The 19,996-nt window shown below is 38.8% G+C and overlaps 1 protein-coding gene across 9 annotated transcripts in view; it reads right to left on the reverse strand.

Annotated features, from left to right (window-relative positions):
* Positions 1–1,716: 1,716 nt before the first annotated feature.
* Positions 1,717–19,996, reverse strand: part of ets1 (v-ets avian erythroblastosis virus E26 oncogene homolog 1) — a 53,659-nt gene continuing 35,379 nt past the window's right edge. For 3 of the 9 annotated variants that reach the window (XM_081371976.1, XM_081371980.1, XM_081371983.1), the window contains 8 exons: positions 15,542–15,661; positions 15,282–15,311; positions 14,317–14,517; positions 13,354–13,431; positions 12,386–12,631; positions 10,547–10,807; positions 5,749–5,867; positions 1,717–4,587 (listed from right to left, as the gene is read on the reverse strand). In XM_081371976.1, coding sequence (XP_081228102.1) covers positions 4,372–4,587; positions 5,749–5,867; positions 10,547–10,807; positions 12,386–12,631; positions 13,354–13,431; positions 14,317–14,517; positions 15,282–15,311; positions 15,542–15,661 — 1,271 coding nt within the window. In that variant the 3' untranslated portion in view covers positions 1,717–4,371. The remainder of the gene's footprint in view (positions 4,588–5,748; positions 5,868–10,546; positions 10,808–12,385; positions 12,632–13,353; positions 13,432–14,316; positions 14,518–15,281; positions 15,312–15,541; positions 15,662–19,996) is intronic. The other 6 variants (XM_081371978.1, XM_081371982.1, XM_081371984.1 and 3 more) reach the window with 3 other exon arrangements.

Raw genomic sequence — 19,996 nt, forward strand, 5'->3', positions numbered from 1 at the left:
AATATCTTAATGATTTTTGGCATAAAAGAAAAAATCTATATTTTTGACCCATACAATGTATTGTTGGCTATTGCCACAAATATACCCGTGCAACTCGTGCAATCTCGTTTTGAGATCCAGGGTCACATATAGTCTAAGGTTTTTACAGTGGGATTTACATATGGGAATATTTCACCTGTTTTGTTATTCCTGAAAATATGGTAAATTATCAAAAATCTCGGTCCACACTTAGGGTTAGGGTTAGGTAACAGATCATAACCCTATTAGGTAACACTTTATTGTAGGGTGACAGCGACATGTTACTACATTTACTTACTATAACAGTAAGATCACCTATAGTAAGTGCATGTTAATTCATACTTCCCAGTACTTATCTGAGTAAGTACAATGTAACTACATCACCTTAAAATAAAGTGTAACCTAATTGTTTTGTTTAATCAACTGGAAAAAGTTAAAAATGTAACCTGCCAATGACCGTTTCATTTCCAAATGTCAAAGACAGAAACTACATCTACACAGAGTATACTGGAATATGATACATCTCCAAATAGAAAATGCTGAATAATCTGACCACCATGACGGACTAAGAAAAATCCTGACTAATTCTCAACTCAGAACGTGGACATTTCCAGATCTCTGGTCTAGTGCACACAAAATAACAGTAAAAACTCTTCTTGACCTGTGCTCTGATTATGCACAAACCACTGACTCTTTCTTTCCACAAAAGCAATGGTGCAAAGATTGAGGTGAATCCCCTGACATTTATGTGAACAATTCAAATAATCAGCATAATCAGTGAAAAGTTGAATGGAAACATTAGCATGCATTTCAAATGGTCTAGTTAGTATTTGGTTTGTTTCTTTCGGTCACATGATGTACACACGCGGCCCAGAAATCTGAAATATTTCTTCATTTTATGTCAAAGTTTCTTTGCATTGTTCGAAATTTTAAAACTCCATAAAATGGTTTATTTCTGAAATTTTGTAGCCTCTTTTTTTATTTTGTTTAAACAATCAAGAAAGCTTCTATGAATCTTAATGGAGAGGAAAAGCAATGATAAGAAGAGACGGCCCTTGCCATTTGTAAGTTACTGTACATTGTACCTTCAGAATGGACTGCCTGCTTTAATTCTTATGTCAGTGGGCTTTATTTAGGGTCTTCTTTGCATACACGATCAACCACAAATGAAGATAGTCCCTGTCCCCTTCCTCAGAAGAGCCCATAGCTCATAAAAAAGCCCTGTATGACGGCCAAAGATGCAGCACGCAAATCTTGAGTGTGAGAATCAAAGGTAACAGCCTGTCTTTCCGTGATGTGAAGGCTTTTGCTTGATGAACTACTGCAGCTTGTGGTGTGTAAGATGATTAGCAATGAAAGAAAGGAGCTGCTCATTTAACCAAGACTCATAATGAACAAAACCACAAATCTGCCGCAAAGCCTGCAGAGCGCTGCACAGAGAGAGAGAGAGAGAGAGAGAGAGAGAGAGAGAGAGAGAGAGAGAGAGAGAGAGAGAGAGAGAGAGAGAGAGAGAGAGAGAGAGAGAGAGAGAGGGAGAGAAAGGTGATAATCTGCATGCGTTAGCAACTTCCTACCTGTGTTTGTGAGAGTTATCGGTTGATATGGGTGTGTCTTCCTTCGTGCTACTTTTGATTCAGCATTATTGCAAATAGATTCATTTTGGAATGAATAACGAAGCAGCACACGGATCATTTTCTTCACATATATTTTTAATAACATAACAATTTAAAGTACAATAAGAAATAGAAGCTACTGTATATAAAACTCTCCAGCGGAACATAATGATGGGCCAGCATCAGCCTTATCTATACAGAACTGTATAAGCAGACAGGTCTTTAAAATTCCTTAAATTCAACTTTTTTTTGTCTCTTTTTTTTTCATATAAAAGGGAAAAAAAAATCGCTACATTTTGTCCTGCGCTACCTTATTTTATTTATTTTTTTCCCCACGAAAGCACCAGCTGTCTGCATCTCATATTTCAAAGTTTATAAAATATAAATTATTGAAAAATATCAAAATGTTTGTGAACTAAATACATTAAAATTCTCATTTTAACAAAAAATAAAATAAAAAAAAATACAGAAATATAAAATATACAAAATAAGGCAAAATTGTGGGGAAATAAAAACAACACTCAGTATGTATGCATCTGTCAAAAGTGTTGAGTTTCACACAAATGCATAACTTCTTACAATCAGGACAAAGACTGCATTATGGTCTGAACCTCATTAAAATAAGACTTGTTTCCATGGAACATGTCGCTGGCTTTCGGTGTGGTTTGAGAATATGTCAGGTAGCATCACTGTGGGCTTTGACAAAATCACGCTTTCTTCCGTCAGAACATGTTCTCTTGTTAATTCAGTGAGACTTTTAAGCTTGTTAAGGTGATGTACCACTTTTTGTTGTTGTTCATGGTAGGACGGTGTGTCTAAAACGAGCTTCAATTCTGAGCTCTGAGCTTGTGAATATGGTTTATTTTTCAATCTAGCAATTTTATGAAATGTTATCTGTAAAAATAGACAATTCCAAATCTCCACCAATCAGGATGGGTAGCATCTGCCTCTGTAAACAATACGATTTGTTTTCATAGAAGAACCTTCTTAACTTTGGCTTTTCCCACAAGGTCTTGTGTACGAGACGAGACCCTTCCCACACAGTGAAACAGTCGAAATGCTGCGCTGAAAATGATTCTACTTAGCCTTTTAAAGTACTGAAAATACTGGTACTTTGCATTTCAGTGTCAAGTTTGCACATTTTATGTGCAATTTCTCCAAATAACTGCATTTAAAGTACACTGCAATGTAACTCTGGCTTAAGTCCCAACCAGCGATGACTAAAACAGTTCAATGACTATAATACTGCATTTAAATACCTTTAAAAACCGATACGAAACGCACTCCCATTTTCGATCTTGTGATATTTGGTAGCCAGTTGTAGCACACGCAATCACCTTTAAAGCTGCCGAGAGTATCAGCATGATCTGGTGGTCCACCTATCTTAACATTATATCAGCTACTACCAGTAATAGACACTTTCACAAACCATCTGGAAAATAAAACAACCCCCCCCCCCAAAAAAAATGATCTTTCGTCGCCGCTGCAAAATCCATCTCACGTACTTTGACAATCCAGATGCATGCTGAGGTTTGCACTTTTCAACATGGCTGAAGCGCACAAGACCGTTCTCAAGGTTAAAACACCTCACATGGCGCGTTCTCAAACGTCTCGGGTTTATGGCTTTCGGTTCAGTCTAGCACTGCCAGCAAACCGTTTGATAGCGAAGAGGCCCGGTTGAATGACATTTCAGTTTCCGACACATGTTTCAGTTCACCTCGAGAGAACACAGTAAGTTCATAAACACGGTGTGCTATATTAAGGCAAGACTTTATGAAAAATGGTTCACGTACAAACAAAGCCAAGGCAAGAAATGTTTGAAATGTCTTTTGTCCTAATACAAGTGATGAAGCGACACCAGCGGTGTCATAAACGCACACTCTTCTCACCACAAACGTGTGCGTGTGCTGCGACTGTCACCGTTGAGAAGCCAACGGCCGCTTTCATATGCGTCTCTCAGTTTGACTGAGGTGCGTCTCTTTCAACTGAAAAGGGCGAGACTCTGGTGTCTATTTTGATCTGGTGATCAAAAACAGCGTTTTCAGCTATGGACATTGTGGTAAGAGCAACCCATATAACCGAACGTGACCTTAAAAGAAGCAGAGAGAATATCTAAGCACAGTTTCACTTCAATAAACCTTCATCTTCTGCATATGAAAATGTACAAAAAAACGGTGCAATCTCTGTCCGGACAGCATCTCAATACGATTGGTCTCTCCACATATTAATACTGACGCATAGATCTTTAAGAAACGATAAAACAAAAAATGAAAAGAATTTGGTCCGGCTGAGAACTCGCTTCCTCTTGGTGGGTAAGCAAGGAGACAGAAACAGTAAGTAACTTAATTGTAAATATTTCTGTGATATTCCTCTTGTCTCTAATTTTGGCAATGCGTTTAATAACAGGAGCATTCAGTCCAAGAAACGTCCATCTCTTTGTCTTCTGTTCCTTCCCGGTGTTTGTGCTACTGGGACAAAACGGCAGTTCTACCTGAACTTAGAGTTTTCCCTTCCCCGCAGAACTATAAACAATATAGACGCACAAAGTCTACAAATTCTAAACTTTGGTAAATGTTTTGATGCTTCCTTTTATCTCCCGTATGAGCTCAAAACAAGACTGGACCACGACTAAGTGTTAAGATGGAATGTGATTGGACCCGAAAATGGACGACCCGTTTTTGTTTTTCTTTCCAGGGTCTGTAAAGGACTTGTTCAGCCTCCCCCCCACCCTTTCCAAACTTTACTCATCCGTGTCAGGCTTGACATCTAACATGGTGTGGAGCTCTTCGGGAGTGTATCCCAGTAGGCTTTTCAAGTCACACACGAAGCGGTAGACGTAGCGCTTGCCGGACGTCTTGTGGATGATGTTTTTGTCATAGTAGTAGCGTAGACCACGACTCAACTTCTCGTAATTCATCTTGGGCTTGTTTTTCCTCTTGCCCCATCTACGTGCCACCTAGAGGTCAAGGAGACACGGGTCAGGATGAGCAACCCACAGAATAATCATTCGCTTGCTCATGAGATTCTATAGTGTGTTCAACCCTGCGCTCTTGCAGTGGTGGTATAGTGATTGCATCAGACACACTAGAGATAATAATTGGTTTTCAACTGATAAATGGCACTGTGAGGTTAGTCTCTGAAGAACAACAGTCCAAAACACACTTACATAATATATGCATTTACTTAACTAGCTACACCATTTTAGGCTCTGTGTTTTGGTAATACAAGCATAAAAAAATTAAACTTGGTAGCATTTTATGTCAACTACATTTTAATCATGACAACTCTCGGAATAGTTTTGGCATGCTATTGAATATGGCCATGTTAATGTATTTGGACCTGCTACGCTGCCTGGTTTTTATTATTGCTATGCACTCGCTTCTGCTAATAAATACACAGACACGCTGCTTCTGCTGCATGAATACACACATAAATCCTGTAGCAGATCTAGGCAGGTGGAGCTGGGGAGGTGGAGGGGTTCAGAGGAGCTCTGATAGCACACTGTACGACTAACTTACAGCAAACACTGAACCAAACTATTTAAATGTTGAGCAAGCGATCTCATTGGCTGCAGGATCAGCAGAGGCCAATCAGCTTGTGTCGTGTAGTAATGAAGTGATTGCTTGTAGACAGCATGTAAAGGATCTATCAGCCTGCACCTTCTAGAGTTTCATGATTGAACTAGATATTTCAACTAACCAACTCCATTATTATATTTAGTATCTTTGAAATACTATTATAGTACTTATTCACATTATAAATATACAAATTTTATTTTTGATAATTTTTGTACTTTGTCATTTTTTTATTTTTTAAATATGTCAATATAGTTTTTAATGTTTTTTTTTATGGTTTTAGTTTTAGATTCAGTTAACTATAATAGCCCGGCATAGCCCTATATATATATATATATATATATATATATATATATATATATATATATATATATATATATATATATATATATATATATACACATATATATAAAATCCTTTAATCTGAGCAAAGCATTAAAAAAAAATCTGTTTAGTACTTTTTGAATTTTTCCCTTTATTTTTATTTTGTTCGAGTCTATTCTTCCCCACCTATACAGAGCATGTTGACTATAACCCCTCACCTCATCAGGGTCGGAAAGCTTGAACTCCCAGCCGTCTCCAGTCCAGCTGATGAAGGACTGGCAGGATTTGTCCGTCAAGAGCTCCAACAGAAACTGCCAGAGTTGGATGGGTCCGCTGCCTGAATGGACACACAACACCACAACGACTTAATACAATCCTATGGAGGATGTTCACAACAATATGCCCATTGATCTCAAGTACCATTTAATGTATGCATCATATGTCAAAGTACCATATGATCACCCTCCTAGACTCTTCAGTTCTACTGCATTAAGTCTAAAAGAAATGTTAGATTTCAAATCACGGTCCAAACAGGGTTTCACATGCCTTTAGCTTTATGTCACGCTGCACGAAAACAGAGACCGGCGTGACACAATGGAGTATTGACTGGCTACTGCACCAGACCGCATGTCCTACTCGAGTTTGGGCTCTTTATGTGAATTCCAAACCACTGACATCATTTGGATTTGCCCCAAGGCTACATATCTGCCGGATAAATGTGTTTGATCACGCAAACCATGATGTATATGTCTGCATGTCGCCCGGGTGCATTTGAAAGCACACATGTGTGTGATGTCTACATGTGTGTGAACGGCTGTGTGGGTGTGAGAGAGAGAAGCCCTTGGCGGCCATCTGCAAAACGAGAGGTTTTTCTCACAAGCTTTAACATTGCATTCGCCCCAAACTATGATGGGGTCAACTTAAAAGACTTTAGCCTTTCTGCACGGTGACATATTTAAGGAGACATTTGAAATATTGCAAATCGCATGCATCTTAATGCATTTAATTGTGAGAAGCGATTTCAGGACTAGCGTGAAGGGTTTATGTGGTCGTGTTGACCTATTGAGCGAGATCTATCCTGCAAGAGCTTCACAGTGTGTAGGCAGCAGCGGAGCAGCTCGTGTACCCGTCTAGATTAGTTTTGGCTTTTCTTCATCTTGTGGTTTGAGCACATTAAAATGAACCGTCACTTCATATCACACCTGCTGCAAAACAACAGTGAAGAGAAGAGAGAGTCTAATCTCCTGTGAACATCAAGTCCTGCACTATATTATTAGCACCAGATTTGTACATTTATCAGTAGGCTATCGATATTGGATATTTAATTGTGCATGCTTACATTCAGATCACCTCCAAGCAAATCTCAACATGAATGTTCTTTTTTCATGCTTTAGAACACTAAATTCACTAGTAGCATTTACAATTATTTTATTTTTCAATTATTTAATCAGAGTATAGGATTTTTATAGGGCAATTATTATCATTGAGCAGAATTTTAAAAACTGGCACATCCCCTGATTTCAATGCATCCTTTCTTTGTAAATTAGGCTTATTTTACAAAAGTTTACACACAATTAATGTCACATGTTTACCAGCGTAATTCTTTCGGTGAACTGGGCGTTAAATCAAAGCAACGCACATGCAAAATAAGTGGTGATAACAGCAGGCACAACTCATTCTTAGTGAATTCCCCACTGCATGTTACATCCGGCTAAAAATATCCTTGCCGATAATGCAATAAAACACTAATGCAATTCTGAAACAGATTCTCTCATCAACAATTCAACAGTTCATTCTAACCCTCTCCCTCTCTGTCTGCCTGCCTCTCTTTGTCTGCTAAACATATGAATCCACAAAATCACTCATCTGGATCAATGCAGTAATCTGTTTATGTAGGTAAATGCATTAAAACACATTCCATAAGCACAGCTACTGTAACACACCCTCATTAGACCCAAAGGAGCCGGGAATGGAAAGCAATCGGTCTGTCCTCTACATGCCTAAACCAAACCCTCAGACTGACAGAAATCCAGCGCTGACTTTCAACAAAGCTTTGAAAGTACATTAAGGCCACTTTGCCTGAAGTGAGAGCATGATTACAAGCAAAGGCAAGGATTTCATGAAGTTGATCTTGGAAAACAACTTGGATCTAAAGCATTGGGCTTAAAGGGATAGTTCACACTAAAATAAATATGTGTGGGTGAATGATCATGTCGTTCAAAATACGTATGACGTTCTGTCTTTCATTGAACACAAAATGAGATGTTTAGCAGAATGTTCGCGCTGCACTTTTTCATTCAATAAAAGTGACTAGTGAGCTCCAAAGCACAACAAAAGCACCATCAAAACACTTTTCAAAAAGGATCCATTTGTTAACAAGAACTAACATTGCAAAAGTATCTTAGTTAATGTAAACTGCAACATTAATAATGTATTATTAAAAACAAAGGTTGCATCTGTTAATATTATTTAATGGAACGGAGCTAACATGTACTAACAATCAACAGTTGTGTTTTTAACTAACATTAACAATGATTAATAAGTACTGTAACACATGTATTGCTCATAGTTAGTTAATGCAATAACTAAGGTTAACTAATGAAACCTTATTGTGCCTTTAAATTAAATTGGTTCTTTAGAGTCTTAAAAAACATAATTCTGGTCTATTTTTCCACACAAAGCTATCATATTGTTTTAGAAGAACTGAAATAGAGTCTGTAGTAATAAAATACTTTTATGGCACTTTTGTGGTGTATTTTCTGTCATTTTTTGGAGTTTGACCACCCCAGTCTCCACTTCAAAAAACAGGGTGAACGTTCTGCTAAAGATCCTTCGGTGGTCAATGAGTAAATGATGACAAAGTTTTAATTTTGGGGGGTGAACTGTGCCTTTAATGTGTGCGTGTCTGTACGAGGAAGCCGCTCTATAAAGTTAAAAATCAGCCGTCGCTGAAGAAAGTGTTGCGGTGCTGTGGTTATGTTGCTCTCCTCACAGATCTGATGGATTTGTACTTACATACGTGATTAATGATGACAAACACGAAAACCTCAGAGCTCTGCGAGCAAGTGGATCATTTTTGTCACTAGCTGGCTTTATCTACCTCATCTCTGAACTCTGAAGCCTGTTTTGTTGACACTGCGGGTAACACTAGTGAAAACAGGTAGTTCAGTCCATATAAAAAATAAATAAATAAATAAATAAAATAAAAAATTATATATATCTATTTCTCTTTCTTTCTTGCACATACACAGAAACACCCCAACAAGACAGGTACAAATAAATGCACAATGTACAGTCTGCTGCATAAAATATCCATAATATGTCTTTTTTTTTAAGCTCGGATCTAGTATAGAAAATTCCACATGACAACCAACTCAGGTGTGTGCAACACAGCTCTTTATAAGTTCAAAAGAACCTAAAATAGAAATGAAATGTGCCACACATAGTAAGTGGGCCCTGTGTTCTTTCTTTTAGGGTAGGGGAGTGTTTTTTTTTTTCTGCTCAGATATATGACATGAGCAGGTAGGTTTGAGACATAAGGCACAAGGTTAAAAAAGCCCCTCGAAGATGGGCCGATAAAGGAGCTCTCATCTTAAGTGCACAGGGCTGTTATCACTTTGTGCTGTTGCCAAGACGACCTGGGAAATGGGTTGAGATGTGGGCCGCAGATAAGGAGAACAAGATGAAAACAGCGGAGAAAGAAACGGAGAGCTGGTGGCAGTGACGAGAGAGAGAGAGAGAGAGAGAGAGAGAGAGAGAGAGAGAGAGAGAGAGAGAGAGAGAGAGAGAGAGAGAGAGAGAGAGAGAGAGAGAGAGAGCTTGAAGAAAGCCTGGGTGTGGCATGTTAGCTGGTTCATAAGGTTGATCACTGCAGCAGTTGTGCAGAGAAAAAGATTGCAATGACATTCTTACAGTCTTGTAACAAATGTGGCTCTGCGGTTACGAAGTGCACCAATGCATCAAAACTAGTGCACGAAACCCTGTCACTGATCCAGAAGCAACTACGTCCCAGAAAGACAAAACAAGGCGCCTCGATTAGCAGGAAACACACACGTACTTGCGATTCCAAAATGGCAGTTTTCTTTCTTGTTTTTTTGTTTTTCATTAAAGAGATTTCATTTTATTTGACGTGTGTAAGTATATGGTATGGGTTCAGGTTATGATAAAATAGATGGAATAACATATATGGTATAAAATATGATATGGTACATATTATAATATATTAAATAACATCATATGTTTTTTGATATGATATGATATGATAAATAGTAGGATTTATAGTATGATAAATGGAATAACATATGGTTTTTTGATATGACATGGTATACAGTATATGGCATAGTATGCAATAATCCATATATCATATTATATATCATTTCATATGGTTTTTGATATGATATAGTATGTGATATTCCATATATCATATTATATGGTTGTTGATATGATATGTGATATGATAAATAGTATGATTTATGGTATAACGTCTGGAATAACATATATGGGTTTTGATATGATATGGTATGCAATATTCCATATATCATATCATATGGTTTTTGATATTATATGGTATGCGATATGAAAAACAGTATGATTTATGGTATGATATATGAACAAAAACATACGGTTTTTGATATGACATGGTATGCAATATTCTATATATTATAGATGTATCATATAAGGCTTTTGATATGATTTATACCATATAATGCATTATCCCTTAAATTACTGTGGCAGGACCATGATATGGCATCAGATGGTGATATATACTGTGAGACTGTGTGATCACCATTTATAAATGATAGAAGTGAGTTGTGCCATATTTGAATCCATGCTTCAAAAATACCATTGTACATGACCAAAATACCACTGTATTGCCATGCAGCGATAATACCACTGAAACATACCACATTAACTTCCATAAAGTTGTTCTTGGCGGCTTTGATTAGCTTGGATATCTCTCTGTCTAATGCACTGAACCCAAATTGCAGGTTGTGAGAGGCAGATGTTAATGCTGACCTGTGTACCCAGCGAGCGCAGCTGCCGGGATGACCGGCTTGTCCTTGCTGAGGTCCGAGCGCTCCCGCACGTAGTCTTTGAAGGTTCCCTTTGGCTTGTGCCCGTGCAGTGCAGTGGGGTAGTCCTCCGAGTCGAAGCTGTCGTACGAGGGAACTCTCTGTAAGCTGTTGAACGACGACTGGCTACTCCAGGACTGCGTCAGCCGGTCACAGCTCTCGAAACTGTCGATGCTCTCGAACGAATCTTGACCTCCCAGCTTACCTGAGATGGAGATTTCAGAGTCATTAAACATTATTCACGGGCATTTTCCAATCCACAAATTCAAACAGACCTAATGCATGGAAAAGAGGAGCATGTGCATGCTTCAAAATATCTTCACAGAACAGTGACTTATGACAAACTTTTCTTTTAAAGAGTTTACAAAGATGTACACAGAATTATCCATGAATTACTTTAAGTGATGTCAAATCACAAAGCATCTGCACTGTAAAAAATTATTGTCATGATTTATCATCACAATTATTTTTCTTTTGTCAAATCAACTTAGGTAATTAATGTGGTTCAGATAACATAATATTTCGATTTTCTGTTGATTAAACCATTTCAATGAACTCAAAATGTTAAGGCAACCAGGTAACGTACTTTAAGCTAAACCAACAATGTTGTTTACAGTGTGCTCATTTGCTGAAAGATGGCATTCCTGAACTTTAGGCTCGAATAAATGAGGACCCTGGTCTTATATTTCTAACCAAAGAGAGGGTGTAAAGTTTTTCGCGAGTACACCAGCCAGGGAAGTTCACAAGCGGTCTAGACCCAACCACGTGGAAAAATCGAGAACCGCTCCACACCACACTGTGTTTCTCTTACACAATATCCATGTGGAAATATTTGGGTTTTCTCTAATTGGAAGAAAATCAAAACAAATTGCTTCTCTCTATTTTGGGCCAAACTGGAGATGAAAGCCCAGTCCTCGAGTGAATGTCAATTACAGAATGAAAGATAATACAGAGCTGGGCCTGATCCTGAAATCTTCAATTGAAAAATTGAAGCCACATGCGAGTTTGGTGGCACCACAAATTCTTTCCCACGCAGGAAAAAAAACACAAAGCTGGGATTTACTGCACATAAAGCCTGCGTGTACCTAGAGGGCGAAAGCCTAAATCTCTGCGTTGTTCAATAATATACAAGCGCCTTTGACAAATCTCAATGTCCAATCCAAATCTGGATCATTTGTTCAGCTGCGTGACGCTTAGACCATGAAGAGCGAGGCAGGCTGTTTATTCGACGAGTGGGAGTGAAACCAAACGTACGTGAGGTAAAGTTACTTCATGAGAAACCGGAACGCTCTTTTCACGCTTTACACCTCTCGCTCCTTACGAGAACCTAAGGTTCACAAAAACACCTCCTACCCCAGTACCGTAACCTCACCAGGACGCGCTGACACAAAAGACTGCTACCAGCGCTCTGTGGCTTCAAACATCTCTCACTTTGAAGCAAACATCTTTGTTTTTCTCTCCTTTTTCCCCACCGCAGGCAGTCGAGAGCATCTTGAGATGGTGTGTGATAGGACCACAAATAAACCCAACGGTCTACTTCATTCCCTGGCAATTGGCGCATTAACTGCAGTAATGCGAGATGAGAAGAGTTTGTTTTCACTGCCGATCACTGCGAGGGTTGATGGGATACATTTAAGCCCCGATGCGAGATCGTAAACATGCATCTAAGACGAGAGGAATTCGCTTTTGTCTCCCAGACCGTTTAACGATGCCTCGAACTTTATCTCGCATGAACTCACAGTTTCAAAAGCATCGAAACACATGACCTTTGGCCCATACTCACCTCTGCTAATGCGACCCACACACATGTTGTCAGGTGACACGACTTCCTGTTTGACTGAAAAATAGTCTCCCTGCAGTGGATTGAGAGGTGCGTCTCGCAGAATAACGTTTGGATACTCGCTCTCGTATTTGAGTGACAGCAGGTCTTCTGAGCTAATCGGGTGAAGGGTCTGGTAAGACTCGGTTATGAAGCTCGGCTCGGAGTATTCGGAGGGAGGCACGCACTGAGGATGCTCGATGCCATAGTCTGGAGGAAAGGAAGACGAAGAGTTAAAGATTTGAAAAGAAGAGGATTTACATAGACCTTTTCCATAAAATGACAGTTCATAGTGACCAAAGGCTGTCTGCACCAGGGTTATTATGCAAAAAAAAAAAAATTAAATTAGCAGATAGCATTCTTGTTATCAAACAGTATTCTTTTTTTGTTTCATTGCATCGTTCAATATTAGATATTTAATTGTTTGTACTCATTGCATAATGTTTTACATGTAACGCTCACTTAGAGTACAATAATTATTTTTTTAAATATAAAAATACTGCAAATGCTGATACTAATATTAGTGAATAAAAAAATATTATAATGTTGTGATGCCTAAATTCACTTGTAACATTGAAAACAACTGATTTTAGTTTTTAGTGTTGAATTTATTTGTTGAAACCACTTTCATGCTGCTTTTATAGTATTTACTTGCTTGACAGTAACAACTCTTTCTGTATGGATAAGTTTATGTGAATTTCTTTTTTGAGTGTACTTAACATCATACATGTTTGAATGGCATAAGGGTGGGTTAATAATGGTAGAAATTACGTTTATGGATGAACTCTTCCTTTAAGGAAGGCATTAAGGACGGTTTAATCTCCTTCACACACAGATCATTAGATCATCTCCCATTATAGTCATGGCAGAAGCGGTGAACGTGTACTCGGGCACTGTGATGACGCAAACTGAAAGAAAAGGCAGATACTCACTGAAGAAGTAGTCTGAGGGGTAGCGGGATTCCTGGAAACTGGAGGTCAGACCATTGACAGGGAAATGCTTCGGGTCTTCTGTGTGAAGAAAACAACACACACTGAAACCATGCAACACTTTCGAAAGCCCAAGCTGTTAAACAACAGATTCGACTGTGCGAGGCAATGCAACAGAAACTACCTTGATCTGCATGTCAGTGTGGCGTTTACTTTACAGGTTTTTCTAAATGTGACACCTCTTACACCTCTTGACAAATCACAGCATGGATTAGAAAACTGAATCTACCATTTATATTTTTTTGCTGAAGATGAATTACTGTACTGCTTAGCTTACTCTTTTGTACAAGTCACTTTATAAAAAACAAAACTCAAAATTCTGATAGGATGAACTGCATTCTGAGCTTTTGGAGAGACTCACACCCGTGACTACGTCAGATGGACTCCATATTAATGTGTCAAGTTGTTTGGCAACCATAAACAGCCTACAGTCAGATTAATTAATGAATGGTGGAGCTATAGTATAACAAAAATAAAATGTATGAATATATATATATATATATATATAAAATAAAAATTTAAATTGTTATAATATTTTTTAATATACAAAATAATATCATAATAAAATAACAATCATTCATGTAATATTAATATGATATTACTGGTTGAATCTAACATTCAGATTACTGCCATTAATATAATAATTTCTTGAAGACAGGGTTATTATCATTAACTAAAACCATAAACAATGCATTATTTGAAGCAAAATAATTAACTAAAATAAAATATATAAAAAATATGTTTTATTTCAGCTAGTTGCTCATTTAAAGTTGAAGTACTAAAAAAAAAAAAAAAAAAAAAAAAACTTTATAAAACTATATAGACATATAAAAAAATATATAATTTATAAAATGTGACTGGTGTGTTTGGCGGTCCTGCAGATGTGGAGGCGGTGAGGATGTCTACCTTTCTGCAGCATCTCTAAATGCTCCCAGAGGATATCACCCACGAAGTCAGGAGCCAGGTCCAGGAATCGCTCTTTTCCCAGCGCACAGAGATTGGCCCCGTCCATGCTGAATTTATGGAAGTCCACATTCTTCAGACTGAACTCATTTACCGTCCAGGTCAACCATTCTCTCACATGGGCGTTTGTCCACTCGCGGGGATCTAGAGTAGTCAAAGTGAAAAGACAACTCAGAGTTACATGCATATGCAGACTGCATCATATATTATATACTTATTGCTCATAAACATCTACAGAAAGAGTCTGTTAAGTAAGTTTGCTATGCCTCAGAACTATAAACGGTCTAATATTGTGCACTAGTCATGCTGATGCATACAATATTTTAGTCGCAGGTCTGGTGGCTCATGGGAAATTATCAGCTGACTTCGCTATAAATTTGATGCCATGATGGGAGGAACTGAAACGCCTGTAATTTTAGCTTGCACACCAACTCTATCTCTATCTCTGTCCGTCTCATTCTCTCGACTGTGCACATGCTCACTGCATTCAGCTATTTCCAGACAGACGCAGACCTGACACAGACTTCAGCCACCCTACACACCGCAAGCGAAGCCATCTTGCGGTCTGCCATAGTTTGGGAAGCATAATTCATAACCTCTGCTGCTTCAGGGTGCAATGTGTCTATCTAGCAAGATCTCTTTTTAGGCAATCTGATTGTGCCATTTCAAAAACAGCCTATACTGGGCCAGAAACGAGGAAAATACGTTACTTTTCCATGTTTCCTCTATCTTCTTTTCTCTCTATCTATCATTTATTTCCTCCTCCTATGAATCCGATAAATAAGAACAAGTAGGAAAGTATGTCCAATGTCATTAATATAATCAGTGAGTTCTCAAATGTGTTTTTAGCATGTCTTTTAAAGGGAAAGTTCACTTAAAACATTAAACTTCTGTCATTATTTACTCACCCTGATGTTTTTCCAAACCCGTATAATCTCCTTTTGTGTTCCATGGAAGAAAGAAAGTTATACACGTTGGGAACAGGGTGAGTAAATAATGACAGTACTTTCATTTTTAAGTGAACTTTCCCTTTAAGAGAGAGAGCAACAGAAATAAGATAAGAAAAATTAATATAAGATTTACTCTAAAAACAGTTAGAGAGGTGTTTTTTTTTTTTTTTTTTTTTTACATGTATATATATATATATAAGTGCTTTAGAGTTTAGGACCTTTAGGGATGGAGAGTCGCTGTTGCTCCCTGGTGAAGCCACTGAATGTGGCCAGAAGAGCCTGTGACATCATTTCTTTACTTCCTGGAGTCAGTAAAGGAACATCCGCACACTCCAGATCTGTTGGACCAAACACAGACAACATGTGTCATTGTCCATCACACACATTCCCAAATCAGATTAACTGCAGATATACTACATTTCACAAAAAAAAAAAAAAATAATAATTCCTAAAAAAAACTAATAAAATACATAAACTATATGAAAACATAAAATATATATAAAACATATAAATAATAAAATAAAAATAAATGAATAAATAATAAAATATATATAATATATAAAATATTTAAATATAAAATAATAAAATAAAATAAAATAAAATAAAATAAAATAAAATAAAATAAAATAAAATAAAATAAAATAAAATAAAATAAAATAAAATAAAATAAAATAAAATAAAATAAAATAAAATCCCAGCATCTCATACATGTAGACGTCTGCAGCCTGAGCTTCAATTCCACAAAATTCATCTCCGGAGGTAATGCTAGTCAATCAGAGAACTGCAAGAGCTACATAATCATATACCGCAAGAAAACCAGCAGCCTCAGCATCACACAATTGACTGTAGTTGTCCTGCATGTCTGCTGGCCATATGCACACCATCCACCTCCAACCTGACCTCCTAGACTGCTTCTCAGAGCCAAGGGTCTGCTAACACACAGCGTGTGCCACGGGTCAGATTCTACATCAATGATCACCTTCCCACAATCCCTTCTGCCCAGCAAGCTGTCCCATCTCCATGTCCAGCCATTGACAGAGGGGCCTGTGTTGGCAGGGGTCAATAGTTAGGGGTCAGAGGTCGTGGCAGAGGGTGATGATGTCACAGCAGGCTGCAGGGTGTCGAACAGACACTGCAGTGTTGGAAAGCTCGCCCTCTCTGCTCGTGGGCACCCAGCAGGACACAGAGAGGTCTTTGATGAGTTAAACAGTACCCGATGACTTCCACTGATCCAATTAGGACTGCCGGGGTGGCAGTTCGAGAGAAAGAAAGGGTCTAGAAAACCCCCTAAGGGTCTAAAGAATGCCAAAGAGCCAAGCGAAGAATCCGCCGAAAGGAGCGTAATGCGATCAAAGACACGCTGGATGTACGGTGAGGGGCGATTATTCTATTACTGGTGGCCGTCAGAAAACGTCAGACTGTGACTCAGGCACAATGAATTCGTCTGGGAGCTAAATGCACAGTCCAGACTGTGGAGAGCGAACACTTCGTGTGTCTTTTTTTCACTGTCTGCGACTGCTTTTCTACTGACACCCAGATGTTCTGGCATCTCCGCGCGGTTTTTAAACTGCCAGCCCTGGGCGCCGTATGGGTTTGCACTCGGTGTTGTCGATCCACATCACGACATAACCCAGCCAAGAATGCACAACAGCTGTCCCTCCTAACCTCACTCCCTCTCCTTCTCGCGATCTGCTACCCTGGTTGACTCGAACAGGGAAGGATTTGCAGTGATGCATTATGCAGAGTGTCTAGATGGAGAAAAACAATGTAGTGCTCTTGTGTGATTGGATTAGAGCGAGATGCTGCAGTCTCCATTTACAGTGTTTAATTGCGCATTAGAGCCATCTGGACGTCAGAGGCTTCATTCACTAGAGAAGAGGCCCATTTTCACATTAGGCGATACAAGACCAGAACTGCCAAAAAAAGACCCTGGTAAAGGAAACATGTTTTACTTGGACTAAATATGACACAGCAGCTTAACGAATGACAGGTTTTTATATTACTGACAAATGCAAAGTGCCTAGTGAACAATAAAAAAGTGATTTGAAATGGTTATATGTTTAGATGACAAAAAGTGACAGCTTTTACAAGCTGTGTATTAAAATATAAAGTTTGAGCATGCTATGAAAATCAAATCAAGAGTTTATTTTTCTGTTAATGTAATGTAACTTGGCAAAAACCATGTATCTGCAAGGCAACCTGAAACAAAAGGATAGTGAGTTGTTTTCAAAGAAAAACTCTAATCTCCATGCTTTTCATCAACAGATCTCATCTGCATGCACAGAGAGCTGGAAGATATTCTGTGGGTATTCTGCAAACTCGAATTATCATTGACCAATCACGCTGAGGCAACAATCAAACATGCTCTGTCCACTTTTATATACAATTGGAAGTCAATCTACTAATCATCCAGTTCTCGTAGTTCATGCCAATACATGATTCACTGATTAAATATAAAATTAACTGATTAAATAAATGAATCACAGATTCATTTTAACTCCTGTGTCTTTTTTGTTGAAGGCAAATATTGAATTAAATGTTCATCACATTGCTTTGTGATTTGTTTTTAGTTCGATTTATGATCCATTTCAAGACTTACATTCATATAAAGATATTGTTCACTTAAATACTTGAAATGTAGTAAACTTGTTTTACTTTTTGCCAACTTTCTTGACTACTATAAATGGTGATAATCTTCAATTCAGCTTTCCACGTGCTATCACATGGCACTTTACTGAAGGAACCAACACTATCTGTCTAAGAAGCAAATGCATACCTCAGCAGGTGAAGTTCAATGAATGAAATGATGATTATATCAATTTCCATAGAGAGTAACTAAACATCGCTAATAGCTGTAAATATGAATCCATGGTGATTCTTTCTACTGAACCACATTAGGCCCAATAGATCTTGGGCCTGAAAGCCTTCTTAACGTACAGTAAAGGTACAGGTGTGTACTGGGTGGTGGGGTTGAGTACAAATCCGCCGGTCTCATCTGTGCATTAGTAGAGGGCTGTGAAATTGTGATTATGGTCATGAGGCCCTGGTGGTCTCAAGGAGTTGGGTGGGGTGGGGTCGGATGATTCACTTATCTGTAATGTGAGAGCATCCAAGACAACATGAATGGAGTCCCCAAAGGGATGACATCACTGTTGGCATGACCACAGGGTCCCGCCAATCAAGTCCATTCAGTGTTTTCCATGGTACATTCAGAGGTTTAATGACTTGCACACATCTAGCCAGGGCTAGTCTTCAGCCTAACAGATCACACATTGATGACAGTGTTAATGGTTCGTTCTAAAATTAGACACACTTCAAAGAATGTGTCTGCATTTATGTGTGTGTCCGCATTTGTGTGTGTGTCCGGGGTCTGTCTAAAGTGTGTGAGGGACAGCGAGTGGGTGTGTAATAAAAGCCAAATAGCTCATTTGAGTCCTTCAATAGTCTGGGCAGTATTAAAGCTTCTAAATGTTTTTTGTGCTTTGTGTCTTTGTGCATGTATGCCAAATTAGCATATCTCACCACATGTTTCTTTCTTTCTGTTTCAATTCAGAAATGCATATGCCATCAAAGTCCAGTCTGAAAATAAGGTTGCTCGTGGGTGTAGAACAAAAAAAATTTCAACCCGCAAAAAGTCAGGTTCTGGCCTTTGACAAATGTGTGTCTCAGCAGGGTGTCAGGGTGGGCCATAAAACACCCTCAGTTCTTTATCTCTCGCATTATCTTTCACAGAGTGTTAGACAGCAAGACTGTTAAACCTGGCCCGCATGAAGGAGGGCCATTCACACAGCAGGTCTGTGCTGAACAAGGCACGGCCTAGGGTGGGGGATCCAGTGAGAGAAGTGCTTGTTCTGCCCACTGTTTAGATTTCCATCTGAAAGCATGCAGACCGGGCCGGGCCGAGACAGGAATAGCAGCGGCCCACGATCGAGCTCCCAAAGGCCACGCAGAGCCCGTCCACCCTGTCGAGGTCACGAGTCGGGGGCTTTCCCGCCCTGGAACACTGTGGCTATTCTTAGAGACCCAGCCAGTGGGTGCCCCGGGTTCACTAGATGGTCTAACCCACTCACACACACATATAAATACCCAACACCACCAATCATAATCATCACCAATCACACAGTGAGCATTCAAATCACAATGACTGACAGGAGCCACTGTAAAATGGGCATTCTTCAACAAGTTCTTGCTTTAAACAATTAATTGTTAAGTCTAGTAGGGTTGAAACGATACCACTACTGGTACCTATAGATCTGCTGCTGACAAGCCATAACCGTTTGCTCTACCACAACCTAGCTCTTATCAACTTCTTTTCCGTCTGCAATCATGCTTTTGAACTGTCCGCAACTGGCATGCGATGCATTACAGAGATACGTATAGCAATGCTACTATGCATACTGCAGAGTAAAGCGGAGGCAGTGTGCAGCATGCAAATTGAAAGAGCATAACTGCATTGCAGGAGTGAACACCTCGAAAAGACCATAAGAGCACATGGATCAGTGAATCATACTGTTTAGACTTCTGAACAAACAAATGATGATCTTGACAAACAGTTTACTTTCAGCGACATTCTTCCTAGAAACCTCCAATAACGTCCTCTAAGTGTACCTGAAATTGCAGCACTTCATGAGGGGGAAAAAAAAGACATGTTTCCAGCACTGGATATAAATAAG

This window comes from Scardinius erythrophthalmus (assembly GCF_964197995.2).
Source record: "Scardinius erythrophthalmus genome assembly, chromosome: 8".
Taxonomy (NCBI): Eukaryota; Metazoa; Chordata; class Actinopteri; order Cypriniformes; family Leuciscidae; genus Scardinius; species Scardinius erythrophthalmus.